The sequence below is a fragment of the Schistocerca piceifrons genome, chromosome 1 (assembly GCF_021461385.2).
Source record: "Schistocerca piceifrons isolate TAMUIC-IGC-003096 chromosome 1, iqSchPice1.1, whole genome shotgun sequence".
Classification (NCBI taxonomy): Eukaryota; Metazoa; Arthropoda; class Insecta; order Orthoptera; family Acrididae; genus Schistocerca; species Schistocerca piceifrons.
In genome coordinates, this window is record NC_060138.1 from 737,300,854 (window position 1) to 737,323,150 (window position 22,297).

The 22,297-nt window shown below is 40.7% G+C and overlaps 1 protein-coding gene across 4 annotated transcripts in view; it reads right to left on the reverse strand.

Moving 5' to 3' along the window:
- The window catches only part of LOC124711518 (ATP-binding cassette sub-family C member 5-like), a 538,718-nt gene that overhangs the window by 17,156 nt on the left and 499,265 nt on the right, over nucleotides 1–22,297 (reverse strand). For all 4 annotated transcript variants that reach the window (XM_047241664.1, XM_047241655.1, XM_047241649.1 and 1 more), the window contains one exon: nucleotides 5,275–5,467. In XM_047241664.1, coding sequence (XP_047097620.1) covers nucleotides 5,275–5,467 — 193 coding nt within the window. The remainder of the gene's footprint in view (nucleotides 1–5,274; nucleotides 5,468–22,297) is intronic.

Consider the following 22,297-nt stretch of genomic DNA (forward strand, 5'->3'; position numbering starts at 1 on the left):
TATTGTTCAACTCTTCCAAGCCAATCCCTCTGTGCATGGTGAAAAAGTTTCAGAGACGGTCTCTGCTCCTCTCCAATTACCAGTACGAAATTGTGCACAGGCCAATGGCTGAGCATTGAACATGGACACTCTTTCTCATCTACCAACTGCCACTGATTTGGTGTTCAACACTTCAGAGGACTCTTGCCTTCACTGTAATTTTCAGAAGAATGAAACACTTGATGGTTTTCCCACTGACCACCATCAGATTGCTCGGGCATTGGCTGCAGACCCTAGTCTCAATATCCTGTTGCAGTACTTCTGCAACAGTTGGCTGCAGCAATTGAGCAGAATAGTGATCTGGTGGTATGCCATTATTTTGCTCTTCAGCACAACTTTTCTGTCCAGCAGAGTGTTATCCTATTACATATGGACAATGATCAATCTTGTGCAATAGTGCCACATTTGCTTCAGAAGGAAATTCTTCGCCTTCTCCGTCAAAGACATTGGGGAACTGTATGCACTAGGCACCTCCCCCGACGTCACTGTACACGGGCTAGCACGGACATGCAAATCAAACAATTCACTTCACACTGCTGACAATGTGTGGAACGCTAGACTGCCCCACCACAGAAATTTGTTGATTGGCCTAAGCCCAGCACCCCTTGGCAGCATCTGCTTATTGACTATGCATGTCCCTAGTGGAACTGTCATTGGCTTATGTGGTAGATGCATTTAGCAAGCTTCTGTTTGTGGTGCCCATGGAATCCACCATGGCAGTTAGTACTATAAAGACTCTGACATCAATTTTTTATATTTTAGGTCTACCGGAAGTTTTAGTTTTGGGCAATGGACCCCAATGTACTTTGGCAAAATTTCAACAGTTCTGTGTCACCAGTGGTATCAAGGATGTAATGGCAGCACCGACCCACCCTCAATATAATGGTGAAGCAGAACATTTCATCCAAACATTAAAGTACCACGTGAACAGGTTATGCATTTCACATATGTGGAACCAGGCATTAATGCCCTTCCTCTCACCATACAGTTCCCAGCCACACAACAGGAAGTCACCAGTGGAGCTCTCGCACGGATGCTGACATCGAATGCTGCTGCAGCTGCTGCATCCTCTGCAATGATCGATCCTCCTTCCCCAGAACTCTAAATTTAAGGTTAATGATGTTTTTTTCTGAATTTTTGGCAGATGCAGGTGCTGGGAACAAGGTCTTATCAAGAAAGTGTTGGGATGCTCTTTTATGTCTTACAGGTCCCACTGGGCTACAGAAGCATCATCAGAATCAGCTTCGCTTGTGTGAGCTGTGTGATCCTGCTGCACATTTTACCTTTCCAGGTTTGGTGCCAAGGAGGATGCCGCAGGCTCATTGCGTTCACCTCCCTTTGGTCCTCCACTGCTGATACAGGACAGGGAGCCAATAATGAATGTGCTGCTATTACTGTCACCCCATCATCAAGGTTCCAGCCACGAGAGGTGGCTCAACTTCACCCTGCCACCTTCTGGTTGGCCTCCACGGAACCTCCAGGTGCTGTTGTGCCTTCACTGATAGAAGGAAATGTTCCATCCCTGGGCATAGGGGCACACTGTATGGAAGATTTTTCAGCCACTGTTTCTGGCCCAGTGGATGTCAGCGTGTGGATAGGAGCTGGCATCAGTTGCACTTTTGGTTCCTGACTGGTCAGTGGCAACTGCGCCCAAATCCTACCCATTGTTGTTTTCACCAGGACCAATATACAACAGTGGCAAAAAGTTTTTTTTTTTTTTTTTTTTTTTTTTTTAAATTTGCGGGTAGAGAGGGTAGGGAGAGGATTGTGATGCCATACAGTATCAACACCCCTTCCGGCAGAATGCATCCTGAGGTTTGCAGCAAACTATGCGACAGCTGTACCAATCTGTGGACATCTTGAAGCCACAGCTATGGCCGCATGCACAGGTAGTGCCACCACTATGCTGGAATAAGAAGATACCACAGTGAGGCCAGCCCTGCCTGATAGCAGTCTATGAACAGAGTCAGCTGGAGCCTCAGCAGTTTATAGCAACCTATCTGTGAATGTGTTTGTTTACAATGACATTCCCTATAAAGCAGATTCTCTCTTGGACTTGCTGTTCACACAAACACCTACCAACAGAAGTATGATTGTGTGGAGTACTAAATGAAATGTGTGACTGGGTTGAAGTTTTCTTGAAGGATGCACTTTGTACTGGATGAAGAGTCAGTGACAGATCTAGTATAAGAACTTCAGTTGTGTCCAAGGGAAGGGATGTTGGGACCTTTGCTGTACAGCTGTATATTAATGACATAGCAGACAACATTTATAGTAACCCTATACTTTCTGCAAATGACTGATTTATCTAGTATTAAGTACTGCTGGAAAAAATCTGCATAATTATTTAATCAGATGATGATGAAAACCAAAGCGATGCAAAGATTGGTAACTCACTTTAAATGTTCAGAAATGTAAAAGTGTGTATTTCACAAAACGAAAAATGTAGTATTCTATTGCCACAATATCAATTAATCAAAATTGGAACCACTCAACTCATACAAATTCCTGAGTGTAAAACACTGTAAGGATATCAAGTGGGATCTCACATGCTTTGTTGTAGATAAAGCATGTGTCAGACTTTGATTCATTTGAAGGCTAATGGTAAAATACTGTCACTCTATGAAGGAGACTGCTTACAAAATCACACTTGTAACTTATCCTAAAATATTTTTCAAGTGTGTGGGACTCATACTAGACAGGACAAACAGGTGATATTGAATGTATACTAAGGAGAGCAGCACAAATGGTCCCAGATTTGTCTGACTCCTGGGAGAGAATCAAAGAAATGCTGAAAAACCTGAAGTGGCTGTTTCTTGGACACAGATGCTAATTATTCTGTGAAAACGTACTTACAAAATTTCAAGAACCAGTGTTAAGTGACGAATCTAGGAATATACTAGATGTGCCCTATGTGTCACTCCTACAGAACTACAAAGACAAGATCAGACTATTTACAATGTGTACAAAAGCATTTAAACAGTAACTGGTCCCATTTTGATCATGTGAATGGAACATGAAGAAGCCTTAATATGAAATCTTGCAAGTAACATAATATTATGCTTCTTTTTTTGGAATAAATATGAATATCTTTTGAAGACTTTTAAAAACTCAGACTGAACACTTCCAAAATAATATTTTGAAAAATTCAAAATTTTAGAGCATCTTGTGTGCAGAAATTGTGCTGGAATGGAATTTCAACTTGAGGGTTTTTCCCTCTTGAAGAAAAATATTTAATAAAATTTTTTAATTTTGTCCTTTGTTGCTGGATGCATTTTTGGAATTTTATTAAAGGGTTACAATGCAGATAACATTTTATTTTCTAATTATTTCTGGTTTCAGTTAGTGGGAAGTAAATGACCCACTTAGTAATAAATAACAAATTAAACAAAATTCAATAGTAAACATAAAAACTGCTGCAAGAAGAATAACTGCCAATAGAGCGTATGGATACACTTAAATTGAAAACTGTCCCATCCACAGCTCGTGGTCCAGTGGCTAGCATTGCTGCCTCTGAATCACGGGGTGCCGGGTTCGATTCCTGGCCAGGTTGGGGACTTTCTCTGCCCAGAGATCGAGTGCTTGTGCTGTCCTCATCATTTCATCATCATCATCATCATCATCATCATCATCATTCATGAAAGTGACTAGATTGGACTGTGTAAAAAATTGGACTGTGTAAAAATTGGGACTTTGTATGGGCACTGATGACCACGCAGTTGAGTGCCCCACAAACTAAACATCAACATCATTGAAAACTGCCTTCTAAGCTTTCAGAACAATAGGTTCCTAGATGTAATAGGTAAAGACAGCAGATAGCAAAAAAGACATTCAAGGCCACTTGGCATATCGGAATTAAACATTATAACAAATTCCTCAAAAAGATAAAAGCAAATACTGAGGTCAAAACCCTTGGAGAACCTTTGAAGTCTTATTTACAGCACCACTCCTTTTAATCTATCAAAGAATATTTAAATGTAGGTATTACAATTGACCTACCAGAGATAGAGATCGGCTGTGCATGGGGTGTGCGGTGTGTGGTGTGGTGTGGTGTGGTGTGTGTGTGTGTGTGTGTGTGTGTGTGTGTTTTCTTTACTGAGGAAGGCCTTGACTGAAAACCCAATGTGTAACAGTGTTTTTGTCATGCCGGTCTGCAATTCAACATGTCATCCATAATGCAGTTAAATATATGTAGTGTATTACAGAAATATTTAAATGAAAAAAGTGTATTATTTGTAATTTAATATGTATGCATAATAATAACTTCCATCTGACTGATATCTTAAGTATAAGCTGCTTTTGTAGACTACAGTAGCAATAAAAATGCAATACAATTTTTTAGGAAGGAGGTTGGAATAAAAGTGTGGGGCGCTCAGCAGGTAACCCCCAAGGCCCGTGCCCCTGGCTCCTCCCATCTTCCCATGTAATAGTCTCCAATTAATTTTCCTTTTCACATATGGTACTCGAATTGACTGCTTCAAGGCAAATGCATATAACTACCCTTTTTATTTATTTATTCATGACGCACAATAAGTATATCCAGACTGGAATAGCAATTGATGCAAAAAGCTTAAGCAATCTTTTCATCTATGTTAAAGAGGTGTTCCCGGCACAATGCAATAATTGAACTATGCAAGTCACTCTACTTTTAAATAACAGTTTATTAAAGTGAACACATTCAGCATAATTGGAAAGCAAGTTAAATATTTTAATGATACCTGGAAGGGTAAGCCAAATATGGTTTTGTGAAAATGAGGGCCAATAAACAAAAGAAAAGGAGAAAAAAATAAAAGATGAATTTTATGTAGGGAATCAGAACCAAAATAAGTTGGAGAGACTATGTCAGTGAGCTCAGTTTCAAATCTCATGTGACTGGAGACGCAAGTGAAAAAAACTTAAAACAAATAGTCAGAGAGTAAGCAGCATTTGTCTAACATTTCAACATAGCTGATAAGTAAAGAGGATAGCGGTAACAAATTGCATCCAACGAATTTGTGATTTTTCTCAGTGTCCCAGTGTAAGCTTTGTGCATCACACACATTTTCCACTACAGTGCTCAACTCTCTTATCTATATGATTCTTATTTTGATGTTCACCATGAATAATAGTATCTAAGATACAATTGTTTAAAGTCAAATGTTATGACTAATGATGTAATAATTCAAATGCAGCTCCTTATTTTTCTAGTTTAATCCAATTTGCATAATTTAACTATGGAAAAATGTGACAACATACCTTACAATTCCGCAGCAGTGCTCTAGCAAGACACAGTAATTGTTTCTCACCAGTAGACAGACTGTCCCCTTCCTGAGTGACCTTAGCATCCAACTGTCCCTTCATTGAAAGAACCTTGTCTCGTAGTTGTGTTCTTTCCAATGCAAGCCAGATCTCTGCATCTGTATATTGACAATTTACATCTAGGTTTGACCTGCAAATTTTAATGTGAGGTGATTATTATTGCTACATGGACTTTTAAATTTGAAATGTGATGATGAAGTTTGTGACAAATAATGTTAAGGAAATTAGGATTCCCGTGTTAGAAAAAAACAAGCTGACATTTATGTGTTAGGAAAAAATGCAAAGTAGTTCATTACATAATGATGGCTAGAATTAAACATGAAATTCCATTACTCATGGCAAAAAATATGCTGCTGTTATTATTTGTAAAGACACAGGTTTAATTGCTGACAAATTACCATGATATATGGAAGTTTACAAACATAATTTACAATAAAAACATTATTCTGTATCCTGGATTTTAAGGATGTAGCAATGTTTGCAAGTATTTTATAAAGTGTTTTAAATGGTACAAAACATGAAGGACCTTATTTCCAGGATGGCAAATTTTCGAAACTTAGAAAACTAGCACATCCCCTGAGTCAGAAGTGCTAGGAGATTTTCCATATGAACACTGTAAGGACAAAAGCCATGGATCCCAACTTGAAACTGTGGATGGATGTCTTACATGATAACCTGAATAACCAACTAATAATAAGTTAGTAGCACCATTTGTTTCCTGCTGATTGTTGCGGTTTATTAATTATTGAAGGGATTATTCCTTGTGTTTACCAATATTATAGCATGGAACAAAATTCACAGAGCATAACACCATTTCCTTCCAATACTTTTTTTTCACAACAACATATGGTTTTCATTTTTAGCCAACAAGGCTTTGCCTAACTAGCAGGCAGAGCAGCTTCATAAAATTTAGCAAAGACGTTTATTGAAACAAACAACCATTATTAAAAACTGCACGAATTGTAATTTACTTTTCAGTTATTGTTTTCATTTTTATTCATCCACTCATAACTCTCTCTCAGTGTGGATGTCACTCATTGATATTCGAGACTGTGGCAGGGAGCTGACTGTTTGTATCATGTAAGGAGACATACAGGATATATAAAAAAGAATCATCCAATTTGGAACATCTATATTTCTGAAACTAATAAACATATACAGTGAATTTTGTTTTTTGATGAACAGGAACCTCAAAACATTTTTTTTCATACCTTACCATAGGTGTTCAATACACCCCTCTTGAGATACACAGCACATGTCAATGTGGAATTCAAATTGTTCCCACACTGCAGTGAGCATGCCTTGAGTTGCAGCTTCCACAGCTACTGTTATGTGATGTTTCAGTTCATTCACTGTTATTGGTAATGGAGACACATAAACAGAGTCTTTTATAAACCCCCACAAAAAAATTATCGGTTGCAGTCATGTCTGGTGACACTGGAGGCCAGTAATGTAAGGCTGAATCATTTGGTCCCGTGTGACTGATCCATCATTCAGTAATCCTTTGATTTAAAAATTCCTGCACTTCCAGATGCCAGTGTGGCAGTGCCCCATCCTGCTTGTAAATGAAGTCATTCGAATCAGTCTCCAGCTGTGGGAAAGAAAGTTCTCAAGCATATTGTGATATGTGCTTCCTGTAAAATTGTTGTCAGCAAAGAAAAATGAGCCATACACCTTATCTCAAATAACATAATAGTTACAATTTTTTAAATTTTATGATTCATTCTGATGTACCACGCAAAACTCGAGAGTTTGCTCTTTCCAACGGAATGTTGTTCACGCATGTATTTCAGATAACATAATAGTTATGATTTTTTTTAAATCGGATGAGTCTCCTTGGTATACCCTGCATTTTGGAATTTAGTATGTGAATGGAAGAGTGTAATCTTAAACACATATGGTCCTCCGGCATAGTGATAGATCGTAGTACAATCTTAAAGCACACCCTAATCTGACTGTCCTCCCAACATCCTCCCATCACTGTGGCGATGAACCAGAGCAACTGTCTGACAGAAGGCATCTGCAAACTGGTACTGTGTTTCTGTAGAAAGATTACTGACCTTGTTGACTAACACCTCTAACCAATTACTTATAGCCTACTTTCCCATTACAAGAACACAAATCACTTCCTTCACCATCTTTCAACCGTTTCCAACTCATGACAACCTGGTTCCTTGTTTGTTGCTATTGACACTACCTCCAGACCCATGAGTGGAAAATCATTCTGGAAATTATTCCCCAGGTTGTGGATAAGCCATATCTTGGCAATATCTTTTCTTCCAGGTGGGCTATTCTTGCAAGGTTCACGGGAGAGCTTCTGTGACGTTTGGATGGTAGAAGATGAGGTTCTGGTGGATGTAAAGCTGTGAGGACAGTTCATGAGTCATGCTTGGTTATCTCAGTTGGCAGAGCACTTGCCTGTGAAAGGCAAAGGTCCCAAGTTCAAGTCTTGGTCTGTTACACAGTTTTAATCTGCCAGGAAGATTTACTAAGTCCATATTCACTAAGACACATCATGCCCATGACCTTGCTGGTATTAAGCACTATTTCTCCCAATGTTCTGCCAACTACAAACATACTACCTCATTACTAGCACACCAAACTAATTATATTCTAAGTTGTCATCACATGGGATGAGGCAGCTAACACTGACGTAGAGAGGAAATTGAACCTCATGAGACACAGCACCTATGTCACATGGAACATTCCAGTTAATGTGATTTGTCACTATAGCGCTCTCCAGTGTCCTCTGTTGGCTGCTGGCTGTATCTGGCTTGCAGGCCACAGAGTTTGTTTATGATAATGGACACACAAAAAATTCCTACAGTTACCTCTATTAAAATGCATGTTTCTTCCCTTTTCCACGTGCTATTTGTATTTTTCTGTCTGTTGTATACACAAATAAAAACTTCAGTATCCATGAACATGCTGCAAGACAAGAAGAAATGTTCCATGTCCAATCAGTAAAGACATCAGCTTATAAAAATTTACAAGATTGGACAAACTTACTCCTGAAAGAGAATGCACTTATATTTACATAACATCAAATGTTATAGAAAATATTTCTATAAATTTGATAAGAAAATCCCATAACCTTTTATAAAATATGAAGGTAAGAATATAGAAAATAAAACAAAAATAAAAATAAATAAATAAAATGGATAAAGCACAGAGTGACCCTCCTACACTTTGTTTTGTGACTCAGTATTCTACCTTGTATTTTATGTTTTGATCTTCTGAAGGCTTTAATCAGTGATATGTTATTAACTGGCATACAATTACAACAACTCCTACCAAGAACAATGCATTTTTGATGACTCTTCAATGTGCTGTTGCCTTAAAATGGTGTACTTTCATAATAAACAAGTTATAATATGAAAAGAACTAAATATGAAAATTTTTTAACCACCGATAATGACATTTCCTGGCATTTAGTACAACACACTGTACCAATAATGACGTGTTTTTGAGCAAGATCTTCAATGTGCTGGTACGTAGAAACAGCATACATTCATATGGAGTCAGTTATAATATAAAATCCACCGAATATAGGCTTCAACTGAAAAATAACAAAGACAATATGGCATCTCACAAATTCTGCTTATGATGTAGAGAGCATTCTTGCCTGTTATTGTTTCAACCTTTAGTAGTATGTTGCAAAAAATCACTGAATTTATTTTTGTCTCACATGAGACAATGGCTCATCGATCTGGAATAAAAGGAAGCAATGGTACGAAACTAATACAGCTACACATCACAACTCATTGTGTGAGAGGATGGCATTACACATAACTGATTATCTAATGGTAGATACACAAACTAACCTGTAAATGGCCATTGGTCCTGCAGGGAAGTCTCATATATCAACCTGTTTATAAGCCACCTAGAAGAAACTTTCCTAGTTATCCAAGATGCTTAACCCCACTTCTGCTTTAGGTTTATTGATGACATCATTATGGTCTAAAACCAGATATAAGGCATTCTATGCTCATTTCACCACAGCCTCAACACCTTCTCTGCTACATATTTCCTCAGAACTTCCTCGGACCAACATGACACCTTACCTGACACTGACGTCCATCCCTTGATGGCTCCATAAAAATCTAGGTTTATATCAAGGCCACAAAGCATCAACTACCTCCATTATGACAGTTGGCATCCCTTACACACTAAAAACTCTCTCCCATAAATCATGGCAACATGTGGACAACACATGTGCAGAGACAATCAGTCTCTCGCATGTTATGGTCTACAAGCAGGGTGGTACATGATGGTGCCCATGCTCATACTGCAGTTCAGTTCGACATTTACAGACAAACAATATCCTTAAAAGTTCACCCACAAACAGATCTCCTGTGTCATATACACACAGGCATCTAATTCCCCCACCGCTCACAAGAAATCTGTTGCAAAGGGACACAGCCCACTCCCAATTTACAAATATAGTCCTGTGCTGGAACAACTTAACAATGTGCTTTGCTAGGACTTTGAATACCTTTCGACATGCCCTGAAATGGAGAACATCCTTCCCATTATCCTTCCCACTTTCCTCTAACTGGTATTGCGCTGCCCATCTAATCTATGAAATATCTTCTTCCATCCTTATGCAACACACACAGTCCCAACTCATTGCCACATGGATTACATCTGTGTGGACGATACAGATGTGAGACCTGTGCTATGCACCCTCCAAGTGCATCCTTTTATTCCTGACCTGTCTCAGCCATATCATACCCCATCAGAAGCAGGGATACCTGTGAAAGTATGTTGTTGTTGTGGTCTTCAGTCCTGAGATGGTTTGATGCAGCTCTCCATGCTACTCTATCCTGTGCAAGCTTCTTCATCTCTCAGTACCTACTGCAACCTACATCCTTCTGAATCTGCTTAGTGTATTCATCTCTTGGTCTCCCTCTACGATTTTTACCCTCCACACTGCCCTCCAATGCTAAATTTGTCATCCCTTGATGCCTCAAAACATGTCCTACCAACCGGTCCCTTCTTCTAGTCAAGTTGTGCCACAAACTTCTCTTCTCCCCAATCCTATTCAATACCTCCCCATTAGTTACGTGATCTACCCACCTTATCTTCAGCATTCTTCTGTAGCACCACATTTCGAAAGCTTCTATTCTCTTCTTGTCCAAACTAGTTACCATCCATGTTTCACTTCCATACATGGCTAAACTCCATACAAATACTTTCAAAAACGACTTCCTGACACTGAAATCTATACTCGATGTTAACAAATTTCTCTTCTTCAGAAACGATTTCCTTGCCATTGCCAGTCTACATTTTATATCCTCTCTACTTCGACCATCATCAGTTATATTACTCCCTAAATAGCAAAATTCCTTTACTACTTTAAGTGTCTCATTTCCTAATCTAATTCCCTCAGCATCACCCAATTTAATTTGACTACATTCCATTATCCTCATTTTGCTTTTGTTGATGTTCATCTTATATCCTCCTTTCAAGACACTGTCCATTCCGTTCAACTGCTCTTCCAAGTCCTTTGCTGTCTCTGACAGAATTACAATGTCATCGGCGAACCTCAAAGTTTATACTTCTTCTCCATGAATTTTAATACCTACTCCGATTTTTTCTTTTGTTTCCTTCACTGCTTGCTCAATATACAGATTGAATAACATTGGGGAGAGGCTACAACCCTGTCTCACTCCTTTCCCAACCACTGCTTCCCTTTCATGCCCCTCGACTCTTATAACTGCCATCTGATTTCTGTACAAATTGTAAATAGCCTTTCGCTGCCTGTATTTTACCCCTGCCAACTTCCGAATTTGAAAGAGAGTATTCCAGCTAACATTGTCAAAAGCTTTCTCTAAGTCTACAAATGCTAGAAACGTAGGTTTGCCTTTCCTTAATCTTTGTTCTAAGATAAGTTGTAAGGTTAGTATTGCCTCACGTGTTCCAACATTTCTACGGAATCCAAACTGATCTTCCCCGAGATCCTCTTCTATCAGTTTTCCATTCGTCTGTAAAGAATTTGCGTTAGTATTTTGCAGCTGTGACTTATTAAACTGATAGTTCAGTAATTTTCACATCTGTCAACACCTGCTTTCTTTGGGATTGGAATTATTATATTCTTTTTGAAGTCTGAGGGTATTTCACCTGTCTCATACATCTTGCTCACCAGATGGTAGAGTTTTGTCATGACTGGCTCTCCCAAGGCCGCCAGTAGTTCTAATGGAATGTTGTCTACTCCCGGGGCCTTGTTTCGACTCAGGTCTTTCAGTGCTCTGTCAAACTCTTCACGCAGTATCTTATCTCCCATTTCGTCTTCATCTACATCCTCTTCCATTTCTATAATATTGTCCTCAAGTACATCGCCCTTGTATAAACCCTCTATATACTCCTTCCACCTTTCTGCCTTCCCTTCTTTGCTTAGAACTGGGTTGCCATCTGATCTCTTGATATTCATACAAGTGGTTCTCTTCTCTCCAAATGTCTCTTTAATTTTCCTGTAGGCATTATCTATCTTACCCCTTGTGAGATAAGCCTCTACATCCTTACATTTGTCCTCTAGCCATCCCTGCTTAGCCATTTTGCACTTCCTGTCGATCTCATTTTTGAGACGTTTGTATTCCTTTTTGCCTGCTTCATTTACTGCATTTTTATATTTTCTCGTTTCATCAATTAAATTCAATATTTCTTCTGTTACCCAAGGATTTTTATTAGCCCTCGTCTTTTTACCTACTTGATCGTCTGCTGCCTTCACTACTTCATCCCTCAGAGCTACCCATTCTTCTTCTACTGTATTTCTTTCCCCCATTCCTGTCAATTGTTCCCTTATGCTCTGCCTGAAACTCTCTACAACCTCTGGTTTAGTCAGTTTATCCAGGTCCCATCTCCTTAAATTAGCACCTTTTTGTAGTTTCTTCAGTTTTAATCTACAGTTCATAACCAATAGATTGTGGTCTGAGTCCACATCTGCCCCTGGAAATGTCTTACAATTTAAAACCTGGTTCCTAAATCTCTGTCTTACCATTATATAATCTATCTGATACCTTTTAGTATCTCCAGGATTCTTCCATGTATACAACCTTCTTTTATGATTCTTGAACCAAGTGTTAGCTATTATTAAGTTATGCTCTGTCCAAAATTCTACCAGACGGCTTCCTCTTTCATTTCTTCCCCCCAATCCCTATTCACCCACTATGTTTCCTTCTCTTCCTTTGCCTACCTACGAATTCCAGTCACCCATGACTATTAAATTTTCGTCTCCCTTCACTATCTGAATAATTTCTTTTATCTCATCATACATTTCATCAATTTCTTCATCATCCGCAGAGCTAGTTGGCATATAAACTTGTACTACTGTAGTAGGCATGGGCTTTGTGTCTATCTTGGCCGTAATAATGCGTTCACTATGCTGTTTGTAGTAGCTTACCCACACTACTATTTTTTAATTCATTATTAAACCTACTCCTGCATTACCCCTATTTGATTTTGTATTTATAACCCTGTATTCACCTGACCAAAAGTCTTGTTCCTCCTGCCACCAAACTTCACTAATTCCCACTATATCTAACTTTAACCTATCCATTTCCCTTTTTAAATTTTCTAACCTACCTGCCCGATTAAGGGATCTGACATTCCAAGCTCTGATCCGTAGAACGCCAGTTTTCTTTCTCCTGATAACGACGTCCTCTTGAGTAGTCCCTGCCCGGAGATCCGAATGGGGGACTATTTTACCTCCGGAATATTTTACCCAAGAGGATGCCATCATCATTTAATCATACAGTAAAGCTGCATGTCCTCAGGAAAAATTACGGCCATAGTTTCCCCTTGCTTTCAGCCGTTCGCAGTACCAGCACAGCAAGGCCGTTTTGGTTAATGTTACAAGGCCAGATCAGTCAATCATCCAGACTGTTGTCCCTGCAACTGCTGAAAAGGCTGCTGCCCCTCTTCAGGAACCACATGTTTGTCTGGCCTCTCAACAGATACCCCTCCGTTGTGGTTGCACCTACCGTGCGGCCATATGTATCGCTTAGGCACACAAGCCTCCCCACCAACGGCAAGGTTCATGGTTCATGGGGCTGTGAATGTAGTTATATCATATACTATCTTTACCGTAGTTTAAACACAGTCTTTTATGTGGGAATGATCATCAAGCAAATGTCCACCTGAATTATTGGCCACTGTCAAAGTATGGCCCAGAGCATTGTTGAGCACTCAGAGGCAGAACATGCTGCTGGGCATTACATGTTCATCACAGTCCATGCTACCTGGATCTCCTCACACCCATGTGCTGTCCCCTCCCCCCTCCCTCAAGTACACATACAAGCTGCTCCTGAATTACTTAGATGTAAACTGTGCTTCAATATATCTTTCAATGTCATAATGCAGCAAATGCAGCCATTGCCTCCAGGAGAGGAAAGAAAACTGTTGGAATTAATGTACAAATAAACTGCCACAGGTTGTGTATTATTTGATTATTACTAGTTTTTCTCATCAGACATGAGAAACTTCTGATATTTATTGCCCTGAAGATAATATATTAAAGGTATAAAGTTCCACTCGGTACCAATGTTAAAACAAACTGATACATGCTTTGGTCTTGCAATTCTCCTGTCTTCAATCTCCACTAGTGTCACACCCATCTCTTGGCCTCATGTCTCCCACTTCACTCACTTGGCATATCTTCACTCAGTCTTTTGTCTCTGCAGTTTTAAACCTTCTCTGTTCTATCATCCCCTCCCCCCACACCGAACTATCTTCTTCTAGTTCAATACTCCCTTTGTGTACTACACTTAATTGCTCTTTCTGTGCCATCCTATTCCAGTTCATTGCAGTCTCTCCCTTTCAGCTATGAGCCTCCCTTCCCTCCACCCTTACCTTCTGCTACCTGTTTCCTTGCTCTTCTCACTCACACCTCCTGATACAACCTCTCACCCTGGCGAAATACCAGTGCCACAGCAATGTAGTCCACCAAGGTGTGTGTGTGTGTGTGTGTGTGTGTGTGTGTGTGTGTGTGTGCGCGCATGTGTGTGTAGGTGTGGGTGGGCGGGTGGGTGGGTGCATGTGCGCATGCCTGTCAACCATTCAGTTATTCAACTACATGGTGAGTGGTTACCACTTCTCTTCCCATTATTTAGAAATATATGTTTGTAGTTTGTGTTTTGATATTATGGTATAGATAATAAACTGAATCAAAAATTACTTATAACTGACACCTTCAACAAGCATAGACACAGCACCAATGTGTTGGAAAGTTGTTCCCTAACTAAAAGAAAAATATTGACAGTAATGCTATCATCTCAGGCAAAGAATTAAAACTTCCAACTGTCTAATTTATGCATGTTAGTAAAGCTGGAGAATAGTATACTTTGTTACTCTCTGCATCCATATCTAATTGAGACATGGAAAATATATTGAGAAGGCAGGTTAGATTGTGCTGCAGGGATGTGTTCATTGCAATATATAACAATACTATGTCTAGTGAGGTCAAAATTCAGCCTGACTGTGAACATACCTGGGTGTGAGTAACCAGCCTTGGTGCACTCGAATTAGTCATTGGCTACTTTTAATGGGCACCCAACTTTACTACTAAAGTTGCAGAGGTATTCCAGGAAAGTCTAAGCTTCACTGAATATAATTACCCTGACTTGCCATAGCAGCAGGAGGAAGAGTGAACGTCAACCCACTCAGTATAGACTCACATGTCTATACACTCATCCCCAGAGAATTTAAACAGTCCTGTAAAGTACATCTGAATGGTTTCTCTGAAAACTGTCTTCAGTAAATTTGTCCAATAGTCCACATGTGACAGAAATATTTTGGACCTTGTGGCTACAAACAGACTTTACCTTATTTGCAGTATTACAGCTATGATGATTTTTAGAGTCAATAGATCCATTAAGAAGGATAGGGAAGTTTTTATGTTTGTATAAGAAGTTGTTGGTATTCTGATTACAAAATAAATGGAAATAATTTAATTTGAGTACAATGTATGTAATGGAATATTGCAGAACTTTTAAACTTACCACACACCACATTCTGGATAAGTTTACAAAAGTAAATACATTAAGGATGGCAAAGAAAAATCTGGTTCAATAATAATGTTTAGAAAATGCTGAGAAAACAGAGACTGCTGCAATCTCAGTGCAGAGAAGGGAGCAGAAATGTCAACAGGCAGAAGTTAGTCTATAAGGAGAGCTATGCACACTATTTGACAACTTCCGCCCGCCCAGTTAGCCGTGCTGTCTAACGCACTGTTTTCTGGATGGGAAGGCATCCCGGAACAAATCTGCCCAGCGGATTATCAAGGTCCGGTGTGCGGGAGGTCTGTGGATGCTTTTTAAAGTGGTTTTCAATCTGCCTCGGCGAATGTGGGCTGGTTCCCCTTATTCCACCTCAGTTACACTATGTCGGTGATTGCTGTGCAAACACTTTCTCCACATACGCGTACACCATAATTACTCTACCACACAAACATTGGGGTTACACTCACCTGGTGTGAGATGTTCCTGGGTGGGGTGGGGGGGGGGGGGGTGTTGACTGGTGGGGGCGAAACTGCACAATAACTCTGGGTTCTGTGTTTGGCAACAGAAGGGTGAGTGGACTGCCGTAGCCTGTTGTGGTGTTGTGAACCACTGAGGGCTAAAATAGGGACAAAGCCTGTCTGTCGTTTCTAGGTCCCCAGTTCCATACAATACAATAACAACTTCCACTGCTATAGGTTAGCAAAATGTCTTTTCAAGAATCCGAGAAAAGTCTGGTATTACATAGTAAATGGTCAACATCTTCTATTCAGTCACTCAATGACCAATCTGTTGCACAAACTGAAGATGGAAGAAGAATAGCCAAAGGCTTAAATCTCGCACTTGATAAATCATTGACACAGGAGATCCCATCATTTAATTGCCACACACTGTTCCACATGGATGACATGTAAATAAGCATTGCCTCTTTCTTATCTTGCATTCATCATGAATCTCAGGCACAGTAAAAAGTCTTAAGTGACCAGAAAAAATGATTAGGTTACTCTGATGTATAAAAAGGTAAAAGAACAATGCACAAAATTATACATCAATATTCTTAACATCAGTCTTGTTCAGCATATAATAAATTTGAATATAATGAGAGAAGCTTCTGTCCATAGATCAGCAGCAATTTAGAAAGTATCACCCATGCAAAACCCAGCTCATCATTTTCACACAGAATATCCTTTCACCGAGTGAGGTGATGCAGTGGTTAGCACACTGGACTCGCATTCAGGAGGATGATGTTTCAATCCCCTGTCTGGCCATCCTGATTTAGATTTTTCATGATTTCCCTAAATCACTTCAGAAAATGCCGGAATGGTTCCTTTGAAACGGCATGGCCGATTTCCATCCCTAATCCGATGGGGCTGATGTCCTTGCTGTTTGGTCCCTTCCCCTCAATAAACCAACCAACCAATATCCTGTCAACAGCTGGTGAGACCAATAGGCAGCTTCTATATGCCTCAATTTTTGGAAAGAATTTGATGTTCGACCACATTGTAGACTACTAACAAAAGACCCAACATATGGTGTAGGATCTCCAATATGTGATTGGCTCAAAGACTTTTTGAGTAATGTAATGAAATATGTTATCTAGGTCAGTGGGTGTTCATTGGACACAAAGATAATTTCAGGAGTGTCCCAAAGAAGTGTGATAGGACCACTTTACTTTTCCATTTAAGTCTTTCACATAAAATATGGCCACTAGTCAGCTGCCACAAAATCAAAGTCTGAGTTGTTCACTTAAGGTGCCAATAAATCTGGCCACTCCCTCAGAATCCTAAGTCCAGCTATCTGTATAAAACAGAAAGACTGTAGCAACAAAAAGTTTATGGAGGAAGTTATGTCTCCTACTAGAAGCAAGTCTGATGATGTATCGGCTCGTGGTCTAGCGGTAAATGTCACACAGTGTAAATGCAAAGCCAAGGTTTGTGCCAACTCCTCCCTTTATTTTAGAAACCGTATTGGCACACAGGTTGCTCTTAACGTATTTATCAACTGTAATTTTCTAGTTGAAGTTCTAGTATGGTGGCAACAGAAGCAGTTTGAAACATTTTTGCTGTGTATGGGATGCATGTCATCAAAGAAATCATGCAAGATAATGGTTTTCTCATTTCCAGCAGGTACCCAATTATTGGCAACTCTGATTCACTGTGATTATTTAACCTCTGTGTGACATTTGTATTCAATGGGCAAGTTTAAAAAGTTGGGAGTAGAGTAAAGCATGCTCTAATTCATAGCAACAAAAATCAAGGTGATGGCCATATCTGCATTCTTCCTTGAACATCACCAATTTGAGCACTAATGTTCAATGTCATTACTGATGATGAGATATGGTGCCTTGGCGTTATGACCCTGTGATGAGGGGTTGGGGTGGGAGTAGCATAGGAATGGACTGGGTGTTATGTAGGTGGGGTGGTTGATGGAATATCATTTTAGGATGGGTGGGAGGGATCTTGGGTAGGAAGTCCTCCATTACCAGACATGATCACAGATGGCCATAGTTCTGGCAAAGGATATGGTTCAGTCGCTCCAGTCCAGGGTGATAATGGCTGACGATGGGAGCACTTCTTTGCAGCTGATTTTTGTGGTTGGTGGGAAGATTAGGGGTATGTTATGATATGCCACAGGAAATCTGTTTGCATACTGGTTTTGGAGGGTAGTGCCTGTTGTGAAGGGCTTAGTGAGACCTACAGCATGCTGGGCAACAGAATTCTTTGCCACAGCAGATACACCATCCATGGGGTGCCAGGCTGTATCAGACTGATTTTTTGGTGAGGATGGGGTAACAGCTATCAAAATGGAGGTACTGTTGGTGGTTAATGGGTTTAGTATGGACAGAGATGTGGATGGAGCCATAAGAGAGGTGGGGGTCAGCATCCAGGATGGTAGCATATTGGGTTTCAGGCAGCCAGGTGAAGTGGATGGGAGTGGTGTTGATGTTGTGGAGGAATGAGGATAGGATGTCTTGGCTCTGGGTCCAGATAATGAAGATATCATCAATGAACCTGAACTGGACAAGAGGTTTTGGGATTTTGTGAGGCTAGGAAGGTTTTGCTCAAGATGGCCCATTGACGGGTTGGCATAGGACAGTGTCATGTGGTGCCCATGGCTGTGCCATGGATTTGTTTATATACCATCCCCTCACAGGAGAAGTAGTTGTGAGTGTGTAGATAGTTGGTAAGGTGTATAAGGAATGATGTAGTGGGTTTGGAGTCAGAAGGACATTTGGAGAAGAAGTAGATAGTGGCAAAGCTATGGGCGTGAGGGATGTTGAGGCATAGGAAGGTGGTATCAACATTGAAGAATAGGGATAAGGGTGGGGTTGGATTGCGGTTAGTTGAGAATTGGTGATGGGAATGGTTCATATGAGAGGCTAGGCTTTGGCAGCTGGTTGGTTGTTTGGTTGGCTGTTGGTTTCACTTGCAAGAGTTGAGATTCTTTCCGTGGGAGCATAATAACCAGTTACAATGGAGGAGTATGATTGTTGGGTTTGTGGAATTTTGCAAGCATTTGGAAAGTGGGTATGTGGGAGATCACTGGAGTGAGAAAGGAGATGGATTTATGGTAAAGATTCTGGGATATACCCAAGGATTTCAGCAAGGATTGGAGGTTATACTGGACTTCTGGAATGGGTTCACTATAGCAGAGCTTGTCGGTGGAGGAGTCAGATAGTCACTGTGATTCATCACAACAATGATGGAGCCTTTCCCTGCAGGGAGGATGTTTAAATCCAGGTCTGTTTTGAGGTTGTGAATAGCTGTCCTTTTTCTGTTGAGAGGTTTGTGTTCCTGGAAAGGGATCTGAGGAGGATGGTGAGGCTAGGATGGAGGTAAGGAATTCCTGGAAGTTTACTGGGGTGGAGGGGGGGTTAGATGGGAGGGAGGAGAGTCACAGTTGGATGGTGGTCTGAACTGGGAGGGGACAAGGTTTCAATGTTGGTATTAAGTTGATTCTGGTTGGAGGGATTGATAGCAAATAAGTTTGCTGTTGCAAGGACTGGGAGTAAGATAGCTGGTATTTGAGAAGTGCAAAATGATTAAATGTGGGTTGGCAGGGGGGAGGGCACTTAAGGTAAGGCCTTTCTATAGGACTGAAACTCCTATAGGATTGAGGATTTTGGGGGAAGGTTAACAACGGTGTTTTGAATTTCTTGTGTTCTGGATTTTATGGAGGGAATTTTGGAGGAAGCGGCACATTGGGAAGGTCAGCACGGCAGGGGGTGTGGGTGCTATGAGGGGTTGGCAAGGGGGTCACTGTGGGTAGAAAAGGTGTTGATGGGGTGTGCTGCTTTGAGATGGGAGCAGGATGTCAACAAGTTTATAATTTATAGACGTGGTGTCTGGAGAGATCTTACAACTGTTGGGAGGGCAGGGGTTTCAATTTTGGATATGTGGTGTATATAGTTAGGATTACACGGTAACAGTACCTTGCTGAGGGAACAGAGGTGATTTTGGCATGCGTGCATGCACCATTGAGGTGAATATTTGCTGTACCAGGTTTGTGAGAAGTAGGAATGGTGGAACCAGAAAACATGAAGGTCATTGTGGAAGGAAGAGTCGGATTCAGAAAAGGGAATTTTTATAGTTAGGCTGTTGGGGGGATTCCATGGTTTAGGCAGCAATTAAAGAGCAGGATGTGGGGCTGGTTTTTACTTAAGGATAGGGATACTTTTCTGAATTGGAGCAGATAGAGAGATGTGATCTTGCTACGAAAATGTGATATTATTTGGAAAGTAGGAGAACAAAAACACTGTAAAGGGAGCTATGGATACAAAGGCATGGGTCTGGGATTGTGAAAATACCAGAAGGGCAATAGGATAGTTATGTAATGTGAGGATATTCAATTACAGTTAAGGTACTGTGCCTCTGGAGAGCAGGGGAGGGTGGATAGTCAAAGAACATAAAATTCTGTCAGGAAGAATGTGTGACAAGGTATGGGTTGATTTGGAGATGAAATGTAATGGTTTGTTTAAGTATTTTAGCTGTGATCCAGCAGATGGGTGGTTCACAGGATAGCGTGCAGTGCAGTCAAAATGGCCCTGACTAGTGTTGCAGGGTATCACAAGATTCATGCATGGCCACAATAGTTGACACCAGTATAGTGGGTGCGTAACAAAGGCCATAACAAAGGCGAGAAATAAATCATATGGAGACATGAGAATGTAGAAGTTGGGAAAGACAAAGTAGATGTAAATCATGAGCAGTAACAAAGGACAGATGACACAAGGTTTAGGATGGAAGGGAGCCACCAGGCAATATAAATATATTAGGGAAAGTTTTGGCAGAATGTAAATAATTTAGTAGTAAAGGGGACCACTCCCCGAATAGCAGAAGTGTTGTGTCATCAACACACACACACAAAAGACACACACACAAATACACACACACACACAACCGTGCACTAAATTGTGATGGCTTGGCACTCAACGCCAGGATTGCAGTTCGGCAGGCGGACTGGGGTGGGAATTGTGTCGCGAGGGGGGGGGGGGGGGTGCAATAATAAACCCACTAAACACCTAAGGTACCTGCATTTTGACAGCTGTCATCCCCTCCACATTAAAAAATGTTCTAATATAGTCTGGCCATGGATGGCCCTAAACCTAGTCCATATGCAGATTTTCCACTCCATATTCTCATCTCCCACCCCTCCCCCTGCCTAATCATCCCACCATCCCCAAGAATCAGCTGCCAATGAGTGCCTCCCCTCATCTTCAAATATCAACCCAGATTGGAGCAATTGAACCACATCCTTCACCATATCTTTGATTATCTATCATCAAGCCTGGAAATGATGGACAGCCTACCCAAGAGCCTCCTCACCCACCCACACAGCATTCAGGTCCATGGTGATGCCACTCCCTCTCCATATCTCTTGCCACAGGGGTCATATACCAATGGAAGACCCAGATGCTAGACCTGTCTGATTCACACATCCCATCACAAACAGGGTTTCCTGTGAGAGCAGCTCAGTCATAAGCCAGGCCTGCTGCAATTTCTACACAGCATTTTGTGTAGGCATGACTAACAATCAGTTGTCCACTGGAATTATTGGTTATCATTAAACTGTGGCCAAGAGCACAGTTCCTATAACTTTCTTCCTCTGCTCATGCCACTTGACACGATCTCCACCCCATTTGCCCTGCTGGCCTGCAATCCTGACATTGTGAGTCCAGCTAGCACAATGTAGGTGTACAGGTGTGTGTGTTCGTTGTTTGGAGTTTAAGAGCAGTCAACGGCAAAAGGTTATCAGCATTAAAGATTTTAAAAGAAGCAAATGTGGATAAAATGATTAATATTGTCGTCACAGAGTGAGGAGGAAACCAACAAAAGGACACTCACTCCCACCCCACTGTGATGACCCTCACAATCACTCTATCTCACATGCCTTAAGACAATGGAGAAATGGTGAAACATGGTACACCTGGGATTAAAACATACGCAAGACAAAAGAAGAGCTAAAGTGTGACTGGCTGACAATTTGCAAGAAACATGATTGAGAAAGCCACCCTGTTAACACGTTAAGAACATCTCCATAAAAGTTTAGGAAACAAGTTAGACTTATCTCAGAACCCTTAACACACTCACCACATTTGCTTGAATATCACTTAAAATAGAGGGTTGATGTTGGTAAGTATGTGGCTGCCATTTATCTGAAAATAAAATGCAGTCTAATAAAATGTGGCATAAAGTGATTGTATGCCACTAGCACCAGAGCAAGAATCCAAGAATCATTAAGTTGTAGCCTACATGAAGATGAGTAAGGAGGACCTCATCCCACCTGTGTGGCTGGAACAAGGCATACCAGTACTGTGCTGTGGGCTTTACTAGACACAGCTTATTGTTTGCCACTGCCAGCCACTCTTTTTATCATCAATGCAAGACACTGAACCTCAACAGTGAAGCAATAGTATGTGGGGGATGGCACAATGATGTATTTGGAGATCTCTACACACCACCTTG